At 40.6% G+C, this 27,206-nt stretch overlaps 1 protein-coding gene across 10 annotated transcripts; it reads right to left on the reverse strand.

Annotated features, from left to right (window-relative positions):
• Positions 1-1,940: 1,940 nt before the first annotated feature.
• Positions 1,941-26,979, reverse strand: fgfr1a (fibroblast growth factor receptor 1a). Of its 10 annotated transcripts, none has more exons than XM_040154852.1 (19): positions 26,766-26,979; positions 26,314-26,371; positions 21,534-21,676; positions 16,428-16,670; positions 15,764-15,853; positions 14,818-14,990; positions 12,585-12,708; positions 11,504-11,694; positions 10,112-10,256; positions 7,752-8,017; positions 7,195-7,340; positions 6,656-6,777; positions 6,026-6,136; positions 5,039-5,229; positions 4,725-4,847; positions 4,569-4,639; positions 4,325-4,462; positions 3,515-3,620; positions 3,175-3,351 (listed from the first exon to the last, which is right to left on the reverse strand). In XM_040154852.1, exons 3-19 carry the CDS (start codon positions 21,619-21,621, stop codon positions 3,175-3,177), a joined length of 2,505 nt encoding a protein of 834 aa, XP_040010786.1. In that variant the 5' UTR covers positions 21,622-21,676; positions 26,314-26,371; positions 26,766-26,979. The 10 variants fall into 10 exon arrangements, with proteins under 10 accessions (XP_040010781.1, XP_040010790.1, XP_040010786.1 ...); XM_040154848.1 differs by having other exon boundaries at positions 21,534-21,714; XM_040154847.1 differs by having other exon boundaries at positions 1,941-3,351; positions 21,534-21,714; positions 26,314-26,979.
• Between the last annotated feature and the right edge of the window lie 227 nt (positions 26,980-27,206).

Raw genomic sequence — 27,206 nt, forward strand, 5'->3', positions numbered from 1 at the left:
AACTTATACCAACATGTCAGTGTTTGTCAATATTTCTTTGTATATGAAAACCAAACATTTGTCTTGTTCCAGTTCCCTACCCATTTAATTTTCAGCTATATTAACCTTCTTACAAATTTATATCATAAATATATTATTATCAGTATTGACATCATCACCATCCATAACAATAGTAATAACAACAATGTCAAGTACCTTACATTACAATGAATATTATATAATCATGATATATTGATAAAGATGTTCTATAGGTCCCAGTGTGTCTGAAAATGGCCTCATTGGTCCACTCTGCAGGTTGGTATAATGAAATCAACCCAATTGTCTATAATAGTAGTTATTTTTTACTATTCAGAACTATATTGAAAGAAAAAATGATTTTATTTTGGTTAATTGAACCATGCACATCTCTATGTCCATCTTGCTGTAATCTGATATGTTTTGAAATTCCCCACCTTTGTTCTTTGACTTTGTTGCATTCTCAGAGAGGGTGGAGTAATGAGGCTTTAGTAGCCTAAAATTTGGAAAATTGCTTTTTTTCACGCACTCCCATTTTACACAATTCTTCGGGAGGTTAAACAGAAAGGATGTCTTGCGTTTTCCCTGTCATTAGTCCACAGATGTGCTTTCGTCACATCAAGATCCCTCGGCCATTTAAGAGTTAAGCTTTTCTTCATTCAAATAAGCAGCTGGTATACTGGGACACAGCGCGTTAGGCTGGAATTCCAGTATTCCCAAATCAATTTACAAACCCCAAATCAGTCATCAGATAGTAATTTCTCTGAGAAAACAAAAACAGGACATAGCAGTCCCTTCTTCTTTCATCACAGTGATTAGAAACCATTAATTAGATACTGTCACATTCCCCAATCATAACTGTTAACAATTATCGCCTTCCCCCATGTGTCCCCATCAGAGCAAAACAGACACCCACTGATTGAGTTCGTGAATCACAGCTATCGGCAGAGCACTGGCAATGTAACTGTTGCTATATTGGACGCTAGCTGATGAACTTTGCTCTACCGAACTCTTCCTGTGCCATCTGTCAGAAGTGATAACACCCTCCGCCTAATGGCACCTCTGCTCCTCGCTCTGCACCATTAGCAGGTTATAAAGCAAGGCCTTCTCCTGTCCTTTCTATTCTTGAATAGAGCTCTTCATCATCACCTCAACCACAGTGCACACTTGATACTTTTTATTATCCCCCGTTTCCAGGAGTGGATGATATTTTGCCAAAAAACGTTAAGGTCATATGTTTGTTTGATCCTGGCAGCGTGTGTGGAAATCTGGAGGTGACTGTTCACAGTGAGACAGATATGACCTTGTATCCTTGGAGGCCGTGACATGTATTGTTGGGCGTACAGCATGTTGCTGTTAATTTACAAATCCCAGCAGATTCATATATCATTGTTTGGATAAAAGTGACAAGGATCTCTTCGCTATTACTAAATAATCTTTTCTCCCCCTCTGCTGTAACACAGTGCGCACAGAAGTCTACCTGCACTGACCCGAGCTGTAAGAGCTGGCTTTTTAATAGGGTTGAGGGCCGGTCGCACTGTGCGGCTGATTTTGGCCTGTTGCGTGGAGACTGCAATCCAGGTGATGCATCAGCCAATGGCAGGAAGCCAGAGCCTGACAGGGGCATCAAGGTTGGTGTGGCTGATGGATGGAAGTGTAGCACCAGCACTTGCCAAGCCATTCACACAGCCATAAATTACATGTTTACTGCCGGCTGTGGCTCTCTGCGCCCGCCAACATTTCTTCTGATGTCAGCAGCACATTATCATATCTAATCAGCTCCCAGCAACCCGTGTTAAATGGGTGGGAGAATGAAGTGGCCATCGTTCCATCTCTGTAAACATGATTTACATCACAAACCTGAAAATCTTGATATTTATAGACCTGTTTATGGAGTTGAGTTCAAACTCTGAAAGCTTTGGTGGTTGGTTTTTCAATAGCATTTTATTTAATGTAATCCTTTTACGATGACATACGTGTTCTGCAACCCTTCATCAGAAGTTATATGGCAGCAAATGTAACTCCTGTAAAAGCATTTACAGTAGAAGATAAGTTCATCACATGGAAGGCATGCACAGTGGAAGTGCATGATGTTGACTGAAGCAAATTACTCGGGCTTTTAACAAGCATGGCGTACAACCAGGAATATTTACAGTTGTGACCATCCTTGAAGTAAATGAACAATCTTGAATGAGACAAGATCAAATTTTTCCCAGACAAACCCGCGCGCACACACACACACACACACACACACACACACACACACACACACACACACACACACACACACACAAAGAAATTTCATAAATCTCTCTCTTTTCATTGAGAGAAACCCCAAACACTGAGTTACACTGTATTGCAGGTAGTGTCATGAAAAGCACTTACAGTTAAAAAATAGAAAACCCGATATATATATTTCCATTGATGAATACGCATTAAATTTAGGGGAATCAAAAAAAAAAAAAAAAAAAATATAACAAAAACAAAAAAACTGGCCATGTAATCCTCAGCAATTTTAAAATATTCTCATGTAACAACTGCCCCTACTGACTATATTCAAAAATGGATCAAACAAAAGCATCCTTGTACAAAAGAAAATAAATCAATTATGGTAATAAAAATAAGAGTACAGTGTAAATATATATTCATATTTATAATTTTCTAACTGTATTTACAAGAAGGGAGAATGATGCAGTGAACCGCGGTGCTGTACGTCCCTTGGTAGTGTTTTCTCTGGATTTGGTCTGAAAAGCAGATTGTAGTCCTTCACCACTGTTGCAACGACCACGCAGGGAGAAAACAACGAACACTTGACATAATCACTGTCAGTCCTTTCCATTCTCCTGACCCCTGGAATGCCCAAAGTGGAGAGAAGATTGGGAGTCTGCTCTTTTTTCTGATACAGTGACAAACTGCCAGTCCTGTTAATACAAAGTGCCCCATAAATATAGTAACCACCAAGAACGGGGATAACTGCTGCACTCTTCAGTCCATGTGACCCAACAAGTTCTACAAGGTGTCTCCAAGCTCCTTTCTCACAAAGCACCAGTGTTTTTTTTTTTTTTTAGCTTCATCTCTGGGAATATGGGGAAGAGTCCAACCCCATGAGGCAGGGAGCGGAGGAAATTTGAATGTTTGTCTGAAAGGAGAGATGAGGTATCAGCGTTTCTTAATGGCTGCCCCGTTGGAGTGGGGAGGGAACTTTGGCAGGCAGGGCTCGTCAGCCCCAGCATCGTGGGAGAAGACCGAGTCTTCGCCAGAGGAGCAGGTGGAGCTGCGGGTGTCAGGGTAGCTGGGGGAATATTGGTCCAGAGGCACTGAGAGCTCCAAATACTCCTGTAAGCACAAAGGGAGAAATAAAAATTAAAATATATATATATATATAGATATATATATATAATATATATCTATATATCTATCTGTCTATCTCAACATTTCGCTCCCAGCAGAAACAGACATCTCTGCTTCATCTCTGCATGGTGAAGAGAGGAGAACTGACCTGGTTGGATGTCATGGCCAGGCAGCGATCTAGATCCTCTACCAGCTGTTTGAATGTAGGTCTCTGAGAGGGCACAGCATGCCAGCAGTCCCTCATCATCATATACCTGCAGAGATCAAGAGATTCAGAAGTTTGCAGTCAAGCTTATCTTGCCTTTAATCTTTGGGCATCAATTTCTAAAAAACAAATCTTATGTTAAAGAATGACAAATTCTTCTGAGGAGTGATCAGAAACTTCCATCTAGCCGTAACTGGAAGGTGACAAAAAAACCAAAGCTGAACGTAAGTTCCATTCGTAGCTCACTCAACCTTGGAGCAATTCATTTTATTGGTCATCATACAAACAATGGTAGGATCATCATTACGTTGCTAAGCATCTGGAATTTTTCTGATATACAAGAACAATGTTAATGTAAATATTAATGCCAACTGTTTGGGGAAAGCTTGAGAGACAGCAGTGACTGAGCTTTGCCTTGGCTGAAAAGCCTCGCGGATTGTATCTTACTTTCAATGTGACTTTTTAAATTGCCATATCTTTTCAGGTTTTGTGTGCACGGGCTAAATAAACTTTTACAAACTGAACTAAATGTTCAAATATGAGACTTTTGTCACTTTTTTTATGAGTTCAAACTGGATTCCAAATCAGAGAATAAAAGTGCATCCATTTGTTTTAGTAGACATGCGCATGAAAGTTCTTATTTTTTAAGACTAGTTTAACAGATCTTTTTCAAAAACAGCACAATCAATTTTGGCCTCACAATGTCATACGGTAAATCTCCCTTTTGTTTTACTGTGGTTAGCGTTTCCTTACAGCTCGTGCGTGCATGTCGAGGGCTTGTCCATACGGTGACCTTCCTTCAGCAGCTTGAACAGCTCTTCCACTGGGACGCCAGGATACGGAGAGCCTCCCAGGGTGAAGATCTCCCAAAGCAGCACCCCAAATGACCAGCTGCAGACAGGAACAGCCAAGAGCGTCTCAGTTTTCTGCACAACTAAACGTTTTCCTCACATTCCATCAAGACTGAATTAGAAAAGTTACGACACGTGCTACTCACACATCACTTTGGTGTGTGTATATCCGGTCGAACAGAGCCTCTGGAGCCATCCACTTGACTGGTAAACGACCCTGTGGGAAAGCTATGCTTGTTACTGCCATCTACAGTACGTGTTCACATTTGTGATACACATTAAATGAATGATAGAGTACTCACATTGGTGGTCTTCTTATAGTAATCAATATGATGGATATCTCTTGCCAGGCCGAAGTCAGCTATTTTCATCACGTTGTCCTCTGTTACCAAAACATTGCGAGCTGCAAGATCTCTGTGGATGCACTGCACAGATAAAAAACAGACTTTACTAGAACTTAACCAAGGTCCCAGAAATCAGTGTCTCAAACACAAAGCCTAAACTTTCAAGAACGGGTCCAAACTCATGTACAGTTTTCATAGAGAGGTGCTGCTCTAATCGATTCTGTACATTAGACATGGAAGGCTGAGAATGGCTGGTTGTACTTTGTGGTTACCTTTTTGGAAGCCAAATACTCCATGCCTCGGGCCACTTGGTAAGCACAGGACACCAGGTCTTTGATGGACATGTTCTCCACAGGAACCTGGTCTGGGTTATAGCAGTACTCCATGCCTGGGGGGCGCCGAGCTCGCAAGTACTCCCGCAAGTTTCCCTTGGATGCATATTCTACTATCACATACAGGGGACCTAGAAACAATTAAAAAAAAAAAAAAAAAAAAATCTAATTTAAAATAACTAATTTCGTCACCATAAAATGATGCCATGCAACATTCTAAACTGAGACATCTGAATTATTTCATAGAACAGTAATGATGGCAGCACTAAGGAAAGGGTAACGTGGCCACCGAAATCACAACGTTTCTTTGTCCTGGGAGCCTAATTCTGCACCGAATGTGCACTTACAGGAAATCAGGCGATACTAGGTCAAAAACTGAAAAAACTGCCTGATGGTGGTGCAAAGGTAAAGGTCACAAGTTCATCAAAATGAATTACAATCCTTCATTTGTGAGAAAGAATGTGCACAAATTTGATTCCGATCCTGCCAATGGTTTAAATCCAGGGGTTATAGCCAAGCAAATGGACATAACCTGCACTCACTGGCAGATGTCATTAATACTTTGAGATCAACAGATATATGCAAACTCAAGTTACATTCCAAAGTTATAACAGTTGGTAGATAAAGTGGAGACAAAGAGCTTTGCGTGTCAGTGTGAAGGCAACAGAGCAATGTGCACCACAGGCTCATTGGAGGTTAGTTTTCCATTAGTTTTTCGTCAGGGATGATTGGAGAGAAATGGTGGTAGTTGTGGTTGCTTCAAACTGTGAGCTCGGAAGCTGGTGTCAGAATCATTTATTCATGCTGTTCTACACATCTTCCAAAGTAAGCTTCACTGCAACACTGTTGTCTGAGGGACAAAAGTGTGTGTTGGTCTGAGCAGGCCAGGGCAGGTCAGTAGCAGGCCCCCTGTCTGTCTGAACCTACCATCCTGTGTACAGGCTCCCAGCAGATTAATGATGTTCTTGTGCTTCCCAATGATCTTCATCATCTCCATCTCTGAAATCAGGTCTGACAGGTCTTTCTCTGTGGCATCAGCTGGAGGGAGAGGGAAATAAGTCATATTAGGGTAATTAGTTGATGTTCTGTTGGTGAAAAGGCCTCACAATAACCACCTTGCAAAGTATATACACAAACATATCAGCCCTTGCGGAGTTAGGCTGCCATTTGTCTTGGAGAATGCTCCCTGGGGAAAGGCACTTAAAGTACAAGACAATAAATGCTAGTTTCCCTACACCCTCACTCCTCCGTGCAGTTTAATGAACACTGTTTTATATGGGATGTCAAGGGTTCTCATAAATTTTTACTCTGCTCTCCCATTTGCATGGTGGCTGGGATCCAAGGGCAGATGTCTCTAAGTATCTGTTCATCAGTTTCGGTGTCAGAAGTTTTGTAATCCCTGGAGCCTGGACTTGAGGCTTCTGTCAAATCTATTACTATACACTGAAGAGTTTTCCTCTCCGCAAATCCATAGCTTATTCCAACAGATCTCATTACTTCCTGTACCCATCAATCCAAACCTACTGTATACTCACATGAACAGAACAGCTGACTTACATTTCAACATTTTGACTGCAACCTTGGTCACACGGTTTGGCTTCTCTTTGTCAAGACCCAGTGCCTCTCCCATCACCACCTGACCGAAGCAGCCTTCACCCAGCGGCTTCCCAAGAACAAGTCTGTGAGGGGTGGAAAGACATGAGAGTTATAACAATCAATGGAGTTCGACCTCGAATCTGTATTATATGAGCGTAATAAAGTTTGTTATTTCCTTTTAAAGTTGATTTCAAATTTGAGTTCCATTTTAGACATCTGAGGTTTAGTTAAATTTTATACAGACTGCTTTAACTTTATACCATATTAATGTAGAAAGCTGCCCTGTATGACCACGTTGTTCTAAGAGTTTCAGTGTTTTCTGTAAGGGCATCTCAACATTAGCTTTTTGAGGAAGAGTGAGAAAAACTGACTTTCCTCGTAGAGCTTGTTTCTGTCCCTACAAAATGACTACTTCAAACCACTAACTTTCCTTCAAAGCGTCACTTTTTCTAGCCTCTAGGCTGTTGGTGCCCTTTCTGAAGTTTTTGTCCAGGACATACCTGCCCCGGGAAAGCTCCCAGCGGGGATCTTGGGGCAGTTCATATTCAGAAACCCCTGACAGCATTGGAGATCCACTTGAAGAGAGGCGGGAAGGGCGAACCAGCATCACTCCAGAATGAATGGAGGAGCTCGAGTCCACAGATACCTGGGATAAAGAAGACTGACATTACTCCCTTCATAATGCAACAGACGTAGCAGTAGCAGGAACTTATTTCATCAACATTGACCAGAAGAAAATTAAAAATAAATTACCATATGGGACCATGTAAAACCACCCACACCATTTGGATGTGCCATGCCCGCGAAGCCTAAGCATTCCTTGACTACTGGTACTTACCCGACGTAAAAGACCTCAAGGATCTAAAATGAACCTGAAAGCTCTATGAATGCATGCTCTCGGTTTCATGAGTGCATCAAGATTAGATGCTGTTAAAGTGTGCAGATTAGTCAAATAAGTCAAACACATTGTAATGCTTTGAATTTATAAAAATTCTGAGCAAGTGGCAGAAAGAAGAGATGAACGGGTATAAATATTCCAAACCCCCTATCTACTTTCTGTTACCTGTCTGCGCAGGGGGATGCTTTTGGCCAGCTTGTGGACAGCCAGCTGACTGTTGAAGTCACTCTTCTTTGAGGAGGTGCGAATCTTGACGATAACTGCGATGGCAATCATGACAGCGATGAAAAAGAAGCCCACACAGTATATGACCACCTCCAGGTAGGTGTGGCTGGCTGGAGGGTAGTGTGTGACAGCTAGGTGGAGGGAACGTAGGGTGACAGGGGGCAGGGAGGGGTGGTAGTCAGCTCTCATGAATGAACCGACTGTAAATAACCAAGCACACCAAACATACCCATGCTTTCAAGTACATAGTAACTCAATTAAAAACAACTGTCCCACACAAACACAAACATACGCACACACAAACACATACGCACAGCTGATATGTCTAAAAACCAGAGCCTTTGACACAGACACATATGGGATGCAAACTTCCTGAGTGCAGAGTTTCACTCTGCATTCTTTGTCAGAGTGAGAAGTGGTCATAGTCTTTTGAATCACAGCTAAACTAGAAATAGTTGGGACAAACCCAAACAACCCAGATTCTGTGCTTGCAAGCTAGCTATTTGACTCAGATATACCAATGTTTTAATACAAACACAAATATATTTTATGTGTTGATGTACTAAGTAATTGATATACTGTAAATAAGAGTGTAACAGTTTGCAAAGGATCTGACTTTTATGTATACTATCAACACTTCGCACACAATGTCTCAACACTGGAAATCATTTCTACCTCAAATAGTCCAATTCACATTTCATGTCTACATGTACATCTCAAAACAGTAGTTTAACTGCTCGATATGTCAAATTCTTACTCTCTTTGTAATGTTGTGTGTTCATGCTGCTCATACAAACAATGGTTTTCAAGATACGACATATTTATGTGCTTAATTTGCAATAAAATATGCTAACATTTAAAAAGAAACTGTTCAATTCAGATCTTGTTTTTTTCCCCCCATTCAGTGAAAACACCGACATTTATTCGCATCAACACTACGGGTGTAATGGATTCCAAATTTTGGTGAAAAAGATAGTTCGGGGCATACCTTGGCTTGGGATGTGGCTTCATGTACAGGAGCTACTTATCAAATACAAGTTCTGAATACATTTCTTGTTCATACATACGTCTACCTATGGCTTTAAATCCTGCTGAGTTCATTAATGGTGCAGTTAATTGTATTAGGCCTTTCCTTTATTCTTGAAAAATCAACTGTAGTATAATATTTAATGATGCCTTTTAAATCTATATTCCTGTCTCAATTGCTAAAAGTGAGTGAACAAACATATGTGCCTTATGAACCCTTAACTTCAATAATGACGTTTATTCAATGCACAATTTTATTTATTTAATTTGTTCAGTAGTACATGTAAATTCTGGGGTGTTATTATAACTGCCAATTTCCTTTTTTAGAGCTTGACTTAAATGCTTGGGTTTGTATTTAAATTTTAGATGCACATTTGCACATCGTAAATCTCCAATCACATCAAGTATTACCACTGGAAAATACTAGATATGGCAGTTTGTTGTCTTATGTTGGTGGGAGATTATAACATACAACTCATTTGTGCTGGAAGTACTACATGTTGAACAATGCATCCCAAACCAATGGTCCCATTCTGACTAAAGTGTGCCATTATAGCCCAAACCAACACCAGCAACACAAGTGAACTGCACTTGTGTGAAGAGGCTGACTGACAAGCAGCATGATAATTGGACAAATGTCCATTCCAAGCCTCAGGAATGAGGCACATTCACTACAGCAAGCCAATTATCAAAGCCAGCCGCTGTGCTCACAGCAGGAAATGACATCAGGAATACATGTCATTTTTAGCACTTGTCAAAGAAAATCAGCTTTACACCAAATAAAATGCAAACACCAATTAAAGAGCAGAATGGTCGAGATAGTTCAAAGGGAAATCTGATCAGAGCTGCCAAACAACTCTTCTGTAAATGTGAGGTTCTACCTGGCTGAGACCCTTAAGTATACATCTGTGTGATCTTGTTTTTTAAAGTAATACTGGCCAGATTTTTTGTTGACCTCATTGTCCTGACAAAACAGGTAGGAGACAGCTCACGGGTTGTTTGGAATTCTCTGATTTCATATAAGAAACAGCAGAGCATGGCCCATACTCTCCCATCCAAGGAGGTTAGATGGAGCAGGAGCCATGCTGAGCACAGGGAGAGGGGGAGGTTAAGTTATTGTAACTTGCCCTGGCTTCCTCTCACATTTTTTTTAAACAGAACTAAAGTCAGAAAAGACCTCATTCTGGCAAATGTGAAGGTGGACGGCCAGGCTGGAGTTGGAAAAGGGAAAAGAAGGAAATATAGGAAAGAGACAGAACTACTGATACCTTCAAAAACGGTCAACCATGCAGAGTGATGAGAGAACCCGATAGAATTGCCCGCCAAGCAGGTATACTCCCCAGCGTCATCAAAAGACACATTTCTCAGTTGGAGGACTTCCATTTCCTTGTCCGTGGTGTTAAGGCCAGCGGTCTAGAAAATAACAAAGGAAGCAGACCCAACAAGAGGCCCAAGAGGGGAAAGGGAACCATGAGTAAAGGATTCTGAAAGAGAAAGGGGATGGAGGAGCGTTCTCCTCCTCGGTCCAACACCATCTGCCCAAAAGGTACCACTGAGAGCCCCTGCAGAGGACTCTGTCAGGAAGAGCCCTCCGGTATCTGTTAGTGGAGGAACTGGTTAGGTTAGGTCTGCACTGCTGAACCCCACATTGGTCCACCCCATCACCACATCAAATACCTCAGTCTCATCTCTACATGCAAGAGATGGGCAACATGGAAAACTCCGCAGCAGAACAGGGCACACAAACTCACACTCACACTTGTGCCAACTATGTGGGCATTATACAAACAAGAGATATTTGAAACATAGGTAAACAGCAGAGGGACAGCTGGAAAAAAAAACAAAGGAGAGAGCGAGCCTGTGAGCCGTGCACGCAGGACTTTGAAGGGCAAAGGAGCAAGAGTAATAGAAGAGGATGGCAAGAGAGGCCCTTATTAGGAGGGCATAGCAAAGGCATGGGGCAGGAATGAGAACGGGTCCAACATAAACCTGAGACTGAACACTTTCAACTGTTCTGCTGGGAATTTTCCATAGCGTCATTTACAGTCAGGAGCGCTGAGGCAGGAGAGAGGGAGGGAGAAACGAAGAGAGGGAGGAGAGAAACAGCTGAGGTTGTCTCAAGTTATACGGCCCTAGATTTTCCGGGTGGTCCCAGAAGCGCGTCCACTGTGTTGTCCCTGTATTGCTGCGTGGTGATTACCTGTGGGCTCATATCTGGTGACAGTCAGCCAGGCTGACTGATTGGCCTCTCCTATATAATTCGACACTTTACATATATACTCTCCGCTCTCCTCCTCAGTCACATTGTAGAGGGTCAGCACCTGAGCGTCCGAGCTATTGACCCCAGAATGCTGGAAATAAAAACAAGTCATGTGCAGCACAGAAAAAAATGTAGCAAACAAAGGATCTTTGATTGGTTTGTGTAAGTTATTTCAGAGTTACAATAGCAAAATTAAGTTCAAATTATTTAAGGGATGCATTTAGACTACTTTCACAGACAGAACTGATACAAGTCACTCCATACAAAAATCCTCCGTTTCCCCTTCGCATTACAAAAAACCAAAAACAAACAAACAAACAAAAAAAAACACCTAAACAATTGCAGCAACACATGCAGAATTGGTCTTGTAGCAGCTGAATTGGTCAGAATGAGCTCCTACCTTGAGGACACGGACATAAGGTAAACCATCAGGACCAACACGGCTTCCATTGACCTCGATATGCTTCAGCCATTGGATGTGAGGCTGAGGGTCACTGAACACCTTGCACTCAAACTCCACGTCGCTGCCCACTGCTACAGTGCGATTAGCTGGCAGGCCAGCCTGCAGGATTGGCCTGTGGGGAGAACGCTCTGCAACACAACCAAAAGAAACACAAATGTTAGTTTTGAAGTTTGGTGAGCAGTGACGCAAACATGTAATGTCAAAGACAAACACGTGCAATAATTCAGAAGTACACACGGCTGACTGATTTTCAAACACAGACCAAATAAAACCTCCGTCACATCAAGGCTTTGTTACTGGAAATGGCCGGGGCTGATGGCAAACAGTTGCCTGTATGATTTGATCTCATACTGTGTAATTTCACAAGTTACAGCTTATAATTTCTCATATGAAGACTTAAAGCAGCCATTTCCTTAGCTGTATGCATCTTGTGTTATTATTAAAAGTTGACTACGATAGATGGGCAAGCAAGTTAAGTGTCTCATCTGAAGAGTTACTGTGAAAAGAAATGTTATTATGGCTCCATTTTGATAAGTCTCCAAAGTAAACTTATCTACAAGAATCTGGCTGAGTTTCAACCAAGACATCCGTGGGGACTTGTGACAAAACTCTCCCCTCACTGAAGCAATCTCACTGTTCATCAGGCTTTAGACTTCTACTGAGGTCAGGCAGAGCTCAGGGGATAACAGTGATGGAGGAAGTGGGATTGTGATTTATAGGACCAATGGTGTAAGAGCCAGTCACAGGGCAGGTCCTAGAGGAGTAATCACCTGTCTCCTCAACATAGATTCATTACTAAAGCCACAAGTAAACACGCTTAATTTATCAAATGGCTGACAAAAAGACCCAGTCTGCAAGACTGTATCCCTATGCGTTTGGGACAACAAACACATCCGATGGGTTAATCAGATGTACTGGTGTGAGACATTTGTCATGAATATTCAAACAGGTGATTAAACCATTGTCAAGATTTCCTGGCAAGATATAAACCAGTAACATAATTAAAAATAATACTTACCGACTACATCTAGCTGGTAGGTGTGATTGATACTGCCATACTGGTTTTCCACCACACAGGTATAATTTCCCTTGTCAGAGGGAACTACAGATTCCATGATGATGGTCCACACATGGTCACGGACCTAAACGTTTGTGAAAAACACACGGTTACAGTGGCTGGCGTATGGAACAGCATTTCATAACCAAAAACAAAAATCATACAGTCCAGACAGAACTTATGCTAATAGTAAAATTTGTGGAATTTGTTAAGCTGATGAACATGACCAAACATATAGTTTATTGTGTGAAACAGAGCAGATAAAACTCCAGCCTGTCTGCACAGATTCCTTAATTTGTTGGTGGCTATGGTTTTTTTTTTTAACTAACAAAATAAATAAATAAATCTCTCAGTGCAGATCATTTTAATTCCTGTCCACAAAAGAAATGGTGAGAAATAAGCCACGGAACACTGAATAGCTCTTAGGAATTGTACTTTGACTTCTTGACTTCAAAGCTAAAATGTTTTCAATCACATTTCATTAACATAAATGAGATACACTTTTCTCCATTTTCCTTCTCCCAATATGAATTGTGGTAATTCAAATTTTGTTCATTTTAAAGCAACAACTGACAAGGTGCATGATGTGTGATGTGATGATAATAAAATAACACACTACTCTCTCTTCCTGTGACACCACCCAGTGTTTTAAACTGCAGATCTTTGTCCTACCTAACAAAGACCGCAGGAAAATGGGTACATGTTTTATATATCTCTGCCCCAACCTGTCTTATTAGCACCAACTGATGTCTGGCTCTTTTTTCCAAGGCATGTTATAATTTTTCTTCCATAAATCTGCCAAGACCGGCAGTGTGTGATTAACCAACAAACCTCTAAGGCAATGGCAACATCAAACATGCATATACACAGACTGAGCCATACAGTTTCCTTCATTTAGCTAAAAACGTGATGAGGGAGTCCAGCTGCCTGCTGCCAGATGTGCTGTGCTTGGCTTCATATACATGTGGTCCACATTATTCCCTCACTCCTGCACGTCTCCATGCAGACGATATGAACAATAGAAGCCTGGCCATAAAAGCAAGAGTGTGGGAGGGATGACAGACGTCCTCGGCCGCTGATGCGGACCTTTGCACCTTGACTGAAAAAACAGCAGCCAGATGGTTAAGTGTGCTGCCCGGCTGGGTGGGGGGCTTAGGGAGAGAGGGGAGCTGGCAGCTGAGAGGAAACTCCTAAATGTGCCCCAGCTGGGGAGGGAGATGGGCTGGGGAAGCACAAGACAAGGCGGGACTAGCCTACACCTTGATGGGAAGAGCAGATGTGGGGAACGAGGACGATTGTTTCCTAGTGTCTGTGAACATGCACATACATCCCATACCTGTGATGCAACTACCACTGTATAAAGCCATTCGCAGCCAAGTCAATATTAAGGTGCATAAAGCATCTACAGCCTCATATTACATAATGACCAGATTATGTGTTGGTTGATAATGTTGTGGATTAATACAATACTGGTACAATACTGGCTCTCATAACTTCCTTGTTCCCAGTAGGAAATGATCTTAAAAACTGATTAATTACACTGATCTCTCGGGGCTCACGATGCCATTTACAGTAAATGATGGTGATATAATAGATCCGGTCAACATCTCTCACCTGCCACACCTCTGCTAAGTAAATCTAGAGACTGGTGTAAATTAACTAGTTTATCAGCAGTTAGCGTCACATTTGAGTACAGCCTGCCTGGAAATGGGAAGATGCTGACAAAAAGAGTAATCACACCACGTCATACACCAATCAACCACAATGTTGTGGCTGAATGGTTTATATCACAGATACAGTAGGTATCTGTAGGTAGGTATGGTAAATTTACTGTTGCATGGATGTAATTACAGAAAAGACAATGAACTGATACCTAGAATGAGGACAGCCAATGTTATCCTTCATCCTTCAAACGGATGGCTAGGATTGCCCACCTGGAGGTATTGTTCCTCTTTTTGGCATAGGGTTTCATCTTGCATTGTGTCTTAGGTCAAATATGAAACTTGCTTCTGCTTTTCACAGGTAGAAAGCATTTCTTACTCCAGGGGAGAGCGTGGTGATCTAATGTGAGCACTGACACATCTCCACTCATAGTGAATGAGTTAGAGGTGATTCAATAAGAAACGCTAAGGAGGGTGTAGTTTCACTTAGAAGAAACTCAGGGGAAAAAAAATTCTGAAATATTATTATTGACCTTGAAGCCTCCAATGCGATGGTCTCTCTTGAACTCCTTGCCATTCTTGTACCATTTCAGAATGGGAGTTGGATTGCCGCTGGCCTGGCATCGAAACTTCACGGTCTTACTGGCTGGGACAGCGTGAAGCTTTTTCTCCATTTTTTCTGGATGAGCCCATTGTGGAGCCATTGCTAAAGAAGAAGACAAAAAAAAAAAAAGCAGTTAGTAGATGAGTGACAAATTATGTGTTTGACATAGATGCAAAAAACTGTGTATTCTCTAATACTAAATAACACAAAGCTCAAATCTCAACATAAAAATTTTAAGTATCCTAAACCTTAAGCTCTTTTTATATAGAGGACATTACAAGGCATGTTCACCAAAAAAGGATTTCTAAATTATAGTCACAGGGCTTGGCAGTAATGGATAGGTAAGGACCTTAAGTTTCTCAAAATAAAAATAAAATCATTTTTTTTAGATGCTGTGGCTTCAAAATAAGCTTCAGTTAAGGCAAGTCATGTTGTGTAAATTTGAGGGGGAGATAAAGATCTGGGAGTCAAGGTACAAACTCAAGGTTGCCATGCTTGTCATGCTTGGCGGCTGCTGGAATCTTTGTGGGCAGAGCGGGCAGTAGTTGCCAGATGATGAAGCCTGAGTGTCTTAATTGCTCTATAGACAAATTGGAAGACATCTAAGGTTAACCACATTTAGTCACCGCAGGGACTTTCCTCGTGTAAAAGCTGTCACGGAGGTGGTGAAAACCCTCTGATTCAGAGTGAAATCATTCAGCCAAATGTGACCCACATGCACACGACAGACCCATAATTGAATCATAAAGCTCTCAAATCACTGACCATTCCTGACAGTTACTCATAATCCCATGACTTTTGGTGAACAAGTAATGACCATTTGTTGCAGTGGCATTAGTAAGCATTAGTTAACATGAAGAGAACAGCACACTTACGCAGCAGTTTTTGACTGCCCAAAAGTTTGGCTTCCTCTGATGAAGACTCTTCATCTTCATCATCATCCTCAGATGAGGCCAGGGTATCAACTAGTGAAACAGAAAGTATGTGAGGTCAAAGACAATTCCATTTATACTGATCCACACAGTTGTTATTGTTATTATAATTGTCATTTTTTTCTTTCAATAATGAGTCTTTGGGAATTTATGTATACAAGACAAGGATCAGTATGTACAGTATGTACATTTAGTGATATTCACAGACTATGGCTACTGGGTGTGATACACTCCCTTTACTTATTACAAATCCAGTCTAAGGGTTTTTTTTAGATTAGATGTTAAGTTGAAAATTGGAACAGTCTAATAAAGGTGATGCTGATCCAAGTGTGTCAATCTTGTACATTGGAAAAGGATCAACAATCTCCAATGTTTGCTTTACTGATAAATCGTTAATTATTTACATTTTCAAACCCTTTACTACTCACTTTTCATTTGTGATGGTAACGATATGATGTCATTTCATGACTATATTCTGAGGTATTTATACACTAAGACAAAGAGAATGTCACTATTCAGTGACAAAAAAGAACAACATAAGAATAACACAGAAAAACTTCTACTAAAAATGCTGCTCCAACTATCTGTGCTGTCTCTTCAACTTTACCTGAGACATTGAAGTAGAGGCTGTGGTTGCCAAAGGTGGTGCATGCGTACAGACCAGAGTCCATCAGCTCCACAGTCTCGATTACCAGCTGGCCGTTGCGGATGCGTGTGTGTTCTCCATCCACTACGGCCACATGGTCTTTGGTCCAGTTGACAGCATGGAGGGAGTCCTTGACAGAGCAACTCAGATCCAGACGGTCCCCAAGATAGAGCGTGAACAGCTCTGCTTGCGTTTCCACAAAGACTAAAAAAGGAAACATAGCACATGGTTTTACTTTATCAGCTCAATAGGCTTTTTAATGCTCTGCAACTTTAAGCAATTACAAACACAATAATATGGCTCCGCGAACACAAAAAAGTTTATATCTTTGATACAAACTATGACACATACTGCAAGTCATTCACAATAGTACAACCACCAGAATTATTCCACTCAAATAAACTGCATCATATCTCAGACTGAATAAATAATAGATGACGGGGTACAGAGTATCTACAATGTTCAGAGTGCTCACACACAAAACAGGACTGTGTCTTTACTGTAAACACATCAAAAACTACTTCAATCATGAAAAAGCATCCAAAGACAGCAGGAAAGAGCTTCCCTGATATCTTCCTGGCACACCGCCTGCCTAACCTCTCCCAAAAATTAAATCGCCTCCCAAATTAGTCAAGGCCCTATCATCATGCAGGCAAGGAGCTACTTGGGAAAGGAAGGTGAAATTCAATTAGAGGAATGAAGAGAGGGGAGGCGTCAGAGAGCAAGACACCTGAGCCCCCATGTTCTAAATGACTACATAGTCTGCAAGGGGGAGGGGGTAACCCAATTATGCTGACACGCTGTCCATCACAACGGTGTTGTTTGTCTAGTTACAAAAGGAAAAAATTGTCACTGGCCAACCTGCTCGACATTCTTGCTCTAGAATAACACTTCCATGCCAAAAAGGCACACAAGGTACACTGTTCTGATTAAGTGAACTAGCACCCTGATTTTGTGTACATAAAGGCTGCAACTAATGATCATTCTCACTATCAAGTAATTCATTCTTTATTATTTCATTGATTCATTGTTTTGTCTATAAATTTTCTAGAAAATATTGAAAAAATAAATAAATAAATAATAATTACAATTTCCTAAAGCCCCCGATGATACATTCAAATACCTTGTTTTGTCTAAACAAAAGTCCAAAACCCAAAGATTTTCAATTGACAATTACATAAAACAAGCAGCAAATCCTCACATTTGAAAACCTGGAACCAAAGAATGTTCAGAGCTTTGCTTGACAAATTTCCTCAAATTATTTATCAGTTATCAGAATAGCTAGTGATTAATTTATGTTGACTGATTAATTGATTAATCAAGTAATCATTTCAGCTTTGACATACAGTAGTTCTGTAGTTTTAGCCAAGCTGCATCTCCAAAGTAATCCCCTGTTGCAGCACTGTAATATAAAATCTGTCATTTCACTCATCCTCCTTTCCTACATAGTACCCTCAGCACTGTAACAAGAAACTGAACTAGATCATCAAATGCCACAGTGATGGATTTGATTATCTAGTGGTTATTCTGAACTGTTCTCAAAACACACTGTGTGTTTGTAGATGCACTTCCTCACAACAGGAAGCACATTTATATAGCATAACATCAGGAAAACACCAGCAAACCGGACTAATCCCTCCCACCATCACAACAAAGGCCTCCAAACAATAAAGGGGAAGAGGGAACAGGGAGAGTGAGCCAGTGAGCATGTGCACAGGAGCAAGCGAGAGAGGGCCTGCAGCGGCAGGTTCTAGTGCCAGTTGCTATGGTGACCCCACTTGGGCCTAGTAAAGGTATTTCCTGGATCACATATGTCTGACAGCCCCTTAATCCCAGAAGGAAAAGGGGCCAGGGGGTAGGATCAACTTTCTCCTAAAAAACAAAACCAAAGGGGGAAAGCAGAAGAGGCATTTAGTGATGGGCTACAGCTATCCAACCTGGACAGTCTTACACACAAGGTTTCTGCGTTGTGTTGGGGGCTGGCCAGTAAATTTCTGTCCCTGCCCTCTAAATGTAGATGCCACTGATAAGGCTGTGTCAACATCCCAGCTGTTAATCTGGTTGCAGACATCATAAAACGCCCATAAAAGCTGTAAAATTTGCTTGTTGCTTTATGGTAGGCCAGTCAGGACCATTTGTGCTTCTGTGACAACCTACTTAAAAGAGGAGTAAGATATAACACAATTAAGTAAAATCAACCCAACCACTGTCTAAAATGCAGACAGAGGTAACATTTTTCTGACTAACTCAGTGTAGAAAACAAAAAGCAACACCCTTTATTCAATGAAAGTAAATTTATTTTCAACTCTTCACTACAAAAGGGCCAAGTTTTCAACATTTCCTTTGAATTTGAGGATTTTTCATCCCAGTTAATCCTGTTGATGCTATGATTGGATTAAAATGGATCGAGAACCATATTTTCAGAACGCAACCCATCTGGAATGGTCTCCTGTGTTTTTTCCACCATTTGGAAAAATTGATTGACATCATTTAAAATCAGCCTAATTACATAAAACTTGAAAGGAATTTTGGTGAAGACAAAAGCATTGAGAGGTTTTAAACTAGGGGGGAAAAAACCCACTAGTCTGTAAATTCAAGACCAACTAAAAGGAAGAGTTGGCGCCAGTCTATGGAACCTTCTCTGGCTACAAGATAGGAAGCAATATGCCGCGTGAATGACTTCTGGGATTTCCTGCTCTCACTGGAGTGATGGTTGAATGCAGCAAAGTCAGGCTGGTTGAGGCTCTACTGTGGCACATACAGAAAAATGGCTTATGGCAAGTTTCCTCTGCTGACTTGACCACACCGGAGTGAAAGGGTGGGTGACGTGTAGAGAGGATTGATAAGAGACAAAGGGCAGGACTGGCAGGAAGCAAAAGAATAGGACAATGCCTATTAGCAAGCCCAAAAAGAGAGAAAGAGAAAAAAAAAAAACAGTGAGCGTCCCCGCTGAAAGCACTCCAGTGGAGGACCTTTTCATTCCTAAATGAGCCGCTGGCAATCAGCATGGATTAACAATTGGGAGCTACAAGAATTACTATGCAGTGCTGTTCCACTGTCATTCAAATGGGTTCAGCTACATTTAGATTTACATTGTGTCTTTAATGGACAAACATAGTAAAACCAGGACATCTTAGACAAATAAAACTATGTTCATCTAGTTCTATTATTTTCATTTGCTCTACTGCAGTGTTGCCTCAGTAACCAGAAAGTCACAGGCTCACACAGTTCGAAAAATTACTGCTTACTGGGAAAATGTTACATTAATCTGGTGTTAATCCTTAAATTCACTTGTTTCATCTGCTCTCAGAGAGTCAGCAAAGCTGTACTCCACTGGGCGCCCACTTCTGGTTGAAAAGAGACTTTCTCAGGATTGTGGCAACTCTAAATCTGAAGAGCCATCCACCAAAGGGTCAGTGGCTCTTCTCTGACTGACAGCAGAGCATTGAGTCAAAGAAATCCGCTGGGAACAACACATAAAAAAACTTCCTGACATTTCACTGTCACGTCTAACAATATAAACAAACATTAAAACTATTTTAAGACAAAAACACAGTCAAGTTTCTCTGAATGATCACACTGAGAAAAAGTTAAAGGTGCTGTAATCATTTGAATGGTTGTACATGTGGCTCCTTAGGTAATTCAGTTAACTGAATTTGTTCAGGAATTATTCTTTTCTTATGTGAACAGCACACAACAAAAAAAACCCCAAGACAAACAATGAAGCATGCATAAAACACAGCCATTTGCATATAACTATTTTGTTTCCTCACCGAAGACAAAAAGGAATGCAACCAAATGCTTCTGCTGTGATTGTTTGTCGACAGCTGAAGCCATCCGTCACCCAGCAGGGAAGCGGGGGGAAAGTGAAGGATTCCCGAGCTAAAGTCAGTGGGGGAGCAGGAGGACAAGCACAGAGGCGCATAGATAGTACCTGGCCATTTGGCGATTAAGAACTGGGTGGAGTGTAAATGCATCAGACTTCCCCCAGCCTGGTGAAAATTTATGGTTCACCTTAGAAGACAAACATTCTCCTCAGAAACCCTATCCTTGGAGATAAGGGAGGGCTCAAAGTAGCATCTTCTTTCCTTTTTAAAAAAAAAAAAAAAAAAAAAACAGGCTAATTTATAGTTTCCCTGGCAGTTAACTCCTCTTTTAGTGACAACAAATACCTTTTCATTACAAAGAAGTAGAGGAGCAGGAACTGCTAGGTAGTGGGGCTGCCCTTGGGCTACAGATGGGAGTCATTTTCTCCTCCCTGTCCCACTGTTGGCTTAAACACAGCCGCACCAAGTTTATTTCAGGGCTTACAGCCAAAGAGAGACCCTTTTGCTTAATTACTCTAATTATAATGCTGAACTTTATCATATTCTTTTGCGTCTCTCCACTTCCGACTGCAGAGTGTAAACATCCAAACTCATCTACCCACAAGTCCAGGCAGCTATTACACTGCTGGACTGTATCCAAGAGACACATTTTTAAGGATTCGATTTCAGGGCCTCTTTCCCTTTTTCAGAACTGAACTTGTGTAGCAGCCAGACCAGGCTAAATTCTGTACAAAGAAATCTTAGTTTTTAAGTTGTGTTTAAGTTGTACTGTCCAGTTTAAGAACAAAATAAAATAATTAGACCAAAAGTTCCATCAGTAAGATTTCTTGGGAACCCGTTTCTAATAAGCTCATATGTATGAACTAGTTCAGTTAGGCAGGAAAAATACAAAAGGTGTTACTAATAGTCAGAAACAGAGCTGTGCTATAACTGACGCAGTTAAGTATACGCAAACAACATCAGACTCAGGCAAATGGGGGTGGTGCGGGAACAGTAACGCTACAAATGACAGACTTCACCAAAGCCTGGAGTGTGTTAGAATTACAAAACAGTCTTGCACGAAGAACAAAGCTTTGATTATCAATTGACTGTTTCTTGAGGCGAGAGTCAAGATAGGTCCGACTTAATGAGTTTATGAGTTCAAACAGTTAGACGATATTGAATAATAAAGCTACCAGAACTAAGAAAAATGCAGTGTACAAATGAAGTCTGAGTAGCTTTAATTATCAGGCCATCTTACCTTCATCGGTGTTGGCTGGCCAGCACTGGGTCCTCAAAACTTGGGCGAATAAAGCCAGAAACAGAAGTACACTTTGCCTCATCAGCATCCTGCTGAGGGAGCTACAACTGTTGGCTTCTCTGCGACTGGAACTCCATTCAGACCTTTGGGGCATCAGCAGTGGGTCATTCACAGTGCTCAACTAAAAACAAACAAAAAATAATAAAAACAAATGAATGCTTGGCCACATGAGCAAGCCTCACATCTTCATAAGTGTGTTTTTAGTAAGAAAAACAATACGTCAAAATCTATTCAGGGTACAAGTAATAGAAAAAGAAACATTTGATAGGACTATGCTAAAGGAAAATAAACTTTGATATACAAGATAGAAACTAGGCCAGTTCAAATCTTCAAAACTGACACAAACTAATAAGAGTACATTCTCTCTAAGGTAATTTTTTTACTAAAGATAATCTATGTTTTATGTGACAAGGAAATTCCTCTCTTATCAAAAATGAAGAAGAGAATATTCTGTATGTCTGCAAGGTTCAAGGTGGGTACTTCAGCATTTAAGGCTGCTTGTACAAAAACACTGATAAGAAACTCCAGAGCACCAGGCTCGGTCTGATAGCTCAAGCAAGCAAAAAGTGGACACATCTTGCTCAGTTCTTAGGAATGAAATGTTCTGTTTTGAAAACTTAAAAACTACTATTAAAGTTTGACCTCATAAATACTGTCATCACATTCAGACAATGCCATATCAAGTTTCCGTTTTCGCTGCTAGACCACTGTCGGAGTTGAAAGATGTACAGTACCCTCCAAAACGGGGCATAGTGCAGTGGGTGACCCTCAAATGCACATCTGCTTGCATCATCACCTCTGTAGCATCTGGCCAGAGAGATTAACACTTGGCCCTAACCCCCATAACCCCCCTTGAGGAATTTGTTTAAGGCCAAAAAAACTACAGCCTGTTACGTGACACCGTTGTAGAGAGAGACCGCCAGGCCATCATTTCCACACTGAGAGATCTATCACCTAACAGTTGGTTTTTGTCCCCAAGCCTAAAATGACCCCCCTGCAACCATTTGCTCCCATGAGTTGTCAATAAGTGTCAAACAAATGCTGTTTTTAGGGTTTCTTTACTCTTTTTAATTGAAGCTTAAGAACATAGGCCTCATCAATGAAAACTTTGAAAAAAGGAAAAAGGAAAAAGAAAAAAAAGAAAAAAATCAAATGTAGTCATGAATGAATCCAAAATGTCCATTCAAGTCCATTCTGTAAAACAACAACACAAGCATCTGGGTCAAAGAAATCCCAGTTTGGTTTACGTTTTCACACAAAGTCATGTTCAGAAGCAGCTGTGGTTTCCTCTGAGAGGTAATCACTTGTGTGAGCGTTCATCACTGAAACAGTCATTGTGTTCTACTCAAAACCAATTCAATTTCACTTTCCAAGAATGGTCTAGTGTTCCAGCAGCTGAGCTAGGTCAGGGGGGTCCGAGGGGGATAAAGAAGCTTGGTCATCGCAGCTTTGTATGCAGTGAGTCAGTGTTTGGGAGGGCTCCAAGAAAGTGCTTCTGCTGCCAGACAGAAGGAACCGCAAAGAGCAGCCGATCACGTTCCCCGGGCCCTTGTCAGTACGACAACCGTCAATAAATGAAAGAGGAGGAAGTAGCTTCTTCAAAGTATGACACAAAGCTTTGTCATACTCTGCTCCCATGGGAGCACGAGCTAAACATACAGTATGTCTTACAATCCACACACAGAGCACACTCATCTTGAACTTGTGAGTAGGTCTGAACAGACTGACCAACACATGGCAGGCTCATATTAATATGTTTTATCACAGATACTAGTATTATAAAAAGTATTGGCAGTACATTACAAAAAAAAAATATATATATAAAGTCTGCAGTCCTAATTTGTCAGGTTATTTTCATTGTAGTTTTTATAGATAGTTACTCTTAAAACTGAATTGATTAATCGGCCAGCCGATATATCTGCTGATATTAGCTTATTAAAGAAATATCAATATTGGTATATTCAAAAGGCCAATAAAATAGAAAAAAAAATTAGTAATTTTAATTCAAAAACAGTATAACCATTACATAGTTTGTTTTTTCAACTGTAAAATGTCCCACTCATTTCAGATGTTTGGTCTCAATTATTAAAAAAAAAAAAAAAAAAAAAAAAAAAAAAAATCCAACAATATATCATTATCCAGTTTTTATATTTATATCAGTGTTGGCATGAAAAATCCAACCGGTTTTTTTTAAACCAGCCAAATCATAGGGGACAACTTCTGATTAACAGTGATGAAGGGACTAAATGAAGAAAAATTCCACACAAATTCCTCTCACACCCCTCAACTCTCCAATACTACAGTCCTCTACTGTCGCCATTGTGCAGCTACAACTCATTCACTGGTTCAGGTGGGTAAAAGTTGTATAAAATGATTCACTTTCAACATAACTTGACTTGAGTAGGGACTAAAAAGCAAGTCCAAACCCTCCAGAAGTGGGAGATTCAAACCGAAATAACAAGACCGAAACCTGTCCATAAATTTGATGTTACATTTCTCTTTTTAGTGTTCCGCCTTCTTGTTCCTTTTTTCAGTACCTTTCCTGGCATTATGAGAGGTTTCTAAATTACAAACACTTCCAACACAAATGGTGATGGGACAGGAAAATACAGTCTCAGTTTTGTTGCTCATATTTTTCAAGAAACAATCTTGCTATAAATGTATAAAACATACTGGATCTAAAACAAGGAAAATAAAAAATCCAAAATGCTCCTTAACTAATAACAGTGTCAGCTCAGAAAATAAAAATTCTAACTAGAGAACTCGGATTTTCTAGTTACAATTTTGTTGCATTAGAAAAGTACAAAATTATGTTTGGTAAAATCCCACTCGGTTTTCTATGCTGTTAAGAGAGGAAAACATTCCCCGAATTTGGCAGATAAATGGGGTTAAACTAAACAGATTAGAACATGCAAGACACATTTAGCTTCTCTCATTATACAAAGACAAAGGTTAGGGCCCTAACCCATAACATGGCCTGCCCAATAATTACTGTTCACTGCCATCCATGCATAAAATTCCTCAGCTCCCAAATTCTGTATCCCCCTTCCCAATTAAGTCTGCAATCTCAGCCAGCAACAGGCCAGTCTGCACATGGCTGCAGTTCAACGGACATAAGAGCATCAGACCATTTCCCTAAGGCCACAGTTTTTACAAAAACAGACACTTCTGTTTTTTCTTTGCAGCCTCACAATCTGAATCAGTGGTTCACCAGCAGTGTGCCATGGAGGGATATCAGGTGTCTTGAGATTACACACAAATATAAAGACAATTAATGCTGAGCCATCTGACACTATGCCATTTGGTTGACACTCAAATCCAAAGTGCTTTGCTGTAAGATCAGTTCTATTCAGTACTTATGAGTATGTATGTTTTCCCAAGGGAGGTTAAATTGAGAAACAAAACTCTAAACCTGGAGATGCTCCTAACGTGCACAGAATCTGTTGTATTTGAAATAAATTACATTATTATCATCAGACACACCAAATCAAACGACATCCTCAATCTCTAAAAATTAATTGCAATATCAATCTGAGCCTTGAGTGACTACACTCTACTCAGGTAAAATTTACACTCACAAAAAATGTGTTTTTTGATGGATTTAGTTATAGTAAATACAATCAAACAGCTCAAGTGACAATAATTCTGTGCCAAGGGAGCAGTCTAGCAAATTAAAGGGCAGGACTATCCTTACTTCCCATTATATGGTTCAAGAGAAAACTTTTTTCTCTCTGGTGAACTCCCTGTGGACATGCTGCTTTTGTAAACCATCCATCGTCTCCCTCTCCCTTTATAACATAACATTTTGAGCTTTACATAACATCAGGCTTGTCCCTCCAGACCCAGACCTCATGACAGATGTAGTAATGAGGGCCGTCCTTTGAGAATTTCAAAGAGGTAACTTACTTCACTCCATTTCTTAATAAGCAATTTGTCCAAGGACTTGAAAGAAAGAAAAAAATGTTGAGAGCTGAACATTACTGGTTGTGTGAAAATTTTGCGACATGAGCTCGTAACACAAATGAGACAGGGCTAAAGACAAGGACCAGGATCAATTTGAACAGATACAACACAAATGATAACACTACTGCAAACTTGTATCATAAGACAACAAAGAAGTTCGGAAAAGTACTATGGATCCATGAAGCCAAAGTCCATTGTTTGCTAAGGAATAACGCCATCATGTGCAGTTTAAATCATTTGCTTTCCATGTTTTTACCTTGATGTGGGTAGTATTATTCAAGTAAATGATCTAATCTGAAGAAAGGTGCCTGCTGTGACTTTAGATAATAAACCAAAGCAGCTTTTAGCAGAATTACAGGCAACATTTGGGCCTTGTGCTTTAACGTTACCGTTTGCAACCTTTCATTTTCAAGCATGGAGGAGACTGAGGTGTTACTACGCATGAAACATAACGTCAAGAAAACAAAATACGTACGTAAACAGACAGTTTTCCCTATTTACTATTTGCCAGAGATAAAAAAAAAAAACATTTTCTGAAGAAAAACAGGTAGTTGAATGTGAGCAACGGAATAACTGTTAGTCAATTTAAGAGCCACAAATTTTTAATTAGCCTCCTTCTTAGGACAAGAGGATCGTACAAAAAAAGAAAAAAAAAAAATCACGCCATTACAATGGGCACCACTGGCTACCCCCTTGAGCAAGTACACAGTAAGATGAAGGTAAATCCGAGAGAGATGGAATAATAAGAACAACTCACCTTACAGGCGGGGGGCTGTGAAACAGCCTGCGTTGGTCAGATAAGGAAGACTACTGGGCTGAAATTTGATGCAGAAAAAACTTCCCGAAAAAACAGTATATCCAGACTTTAACGTGTGAAGCTCACTTACTCCGAGCTATCTGCGTTAAGCTAACAAGTTTGCGCATATTTTTTGCCAAACTTGAGCGACGGAGGAAAAGAATGTGAGTCTCCCGGTCCGAAAACCCTCAATAATCAACGGAGCGGGAAAGAAACCCTTCCTAAATAGTGTGAAGTTGATGAATTTTTAAAATTTACATTGGGGTCTGACTTCCTTTGCGATAAGCTTCTTCTATCCTACCAAGCTAACCTATACAGACCCGAAGAAACTAAGCGAGTCGAGCCCGTGAGGTGGTTTTGATAGTCCCTTTATCCCAAAACGTTCCGCTCGCGATGAAATTAAGTCTCCTCACCTCCGAAAACTGTATCCTAAAGTTGTTCAACTCGCTGTAACAGAACTCCCGAAAACGAATTGTCGTTCAGTGTTATATTCTTACACAAGAGAGGCTCTTAAGTGAATCCTAGAAAGTATTTTGACTATTCCTGGCGGAGATATCCTGTTAAACAACGAGAGTCCGGGCTGCTCCAAACCTCCCCCCTTAAGTCTGAGACTATGCGCATCATTCGGACCACTGTCAAGACAGAGATAGTGACATAGACAACGTCCGGTCTCAAATTGTAAAATAAAACCAACATGAGCAAGGGCCACTAAACTTGACAAAACCAGCCCTGAGAAGCAGTAGCTGGCTGGAAAATTTTACTGGACTGATGTAAATTTCATTGTTAACTAAATACATTGCCCAGCTGAATAGTTATTTCTGCTTTGTTAGAAAGGTCAAAGCTCCTGTTTAACT

This window comes from Xiphias gladius, chromosome 19 (genome assembly GCF_016859285.1).
Source record: "Xiphias gladius isolate SHS-SW01 ecotype Sanya breed wild chromosome 19, ASM1685928v1, whole genome shotgun sequence".
Taxonomy (NCBI): Eukaryota; Metazoa; Chordata; class Actinopteri; order Istiophoriformes; family Xiphiidae; genus Xiphias; species Xiphias gladius.

Excerpts from the sequence above, each read along its gene's own strand:
- fgfr1a (XM_040154847.1), bottom strand. The coding sequence starts at position 21,687 with ATGCCCCAAAGGTCTGAATGGAGTTCCAGTCGCAGAGAAGCCAACAGT. Across the intron at positions 14,991-15,763 it reads GGGCAGTCAAAAACTGCTGC|CAATGGCTCCACAATGGGCT; the intron begins GTAAGTGTGCTG and ends CTTCTTCTTTAG. Across the intron at positions 4,640-4,724 it reads ACTATAAGAAGACCACCAAT|GGTCGTTTACCAGTCAAGTG; the intron begins GTGAGTACTCTA and ends GCTTTCCCACAG.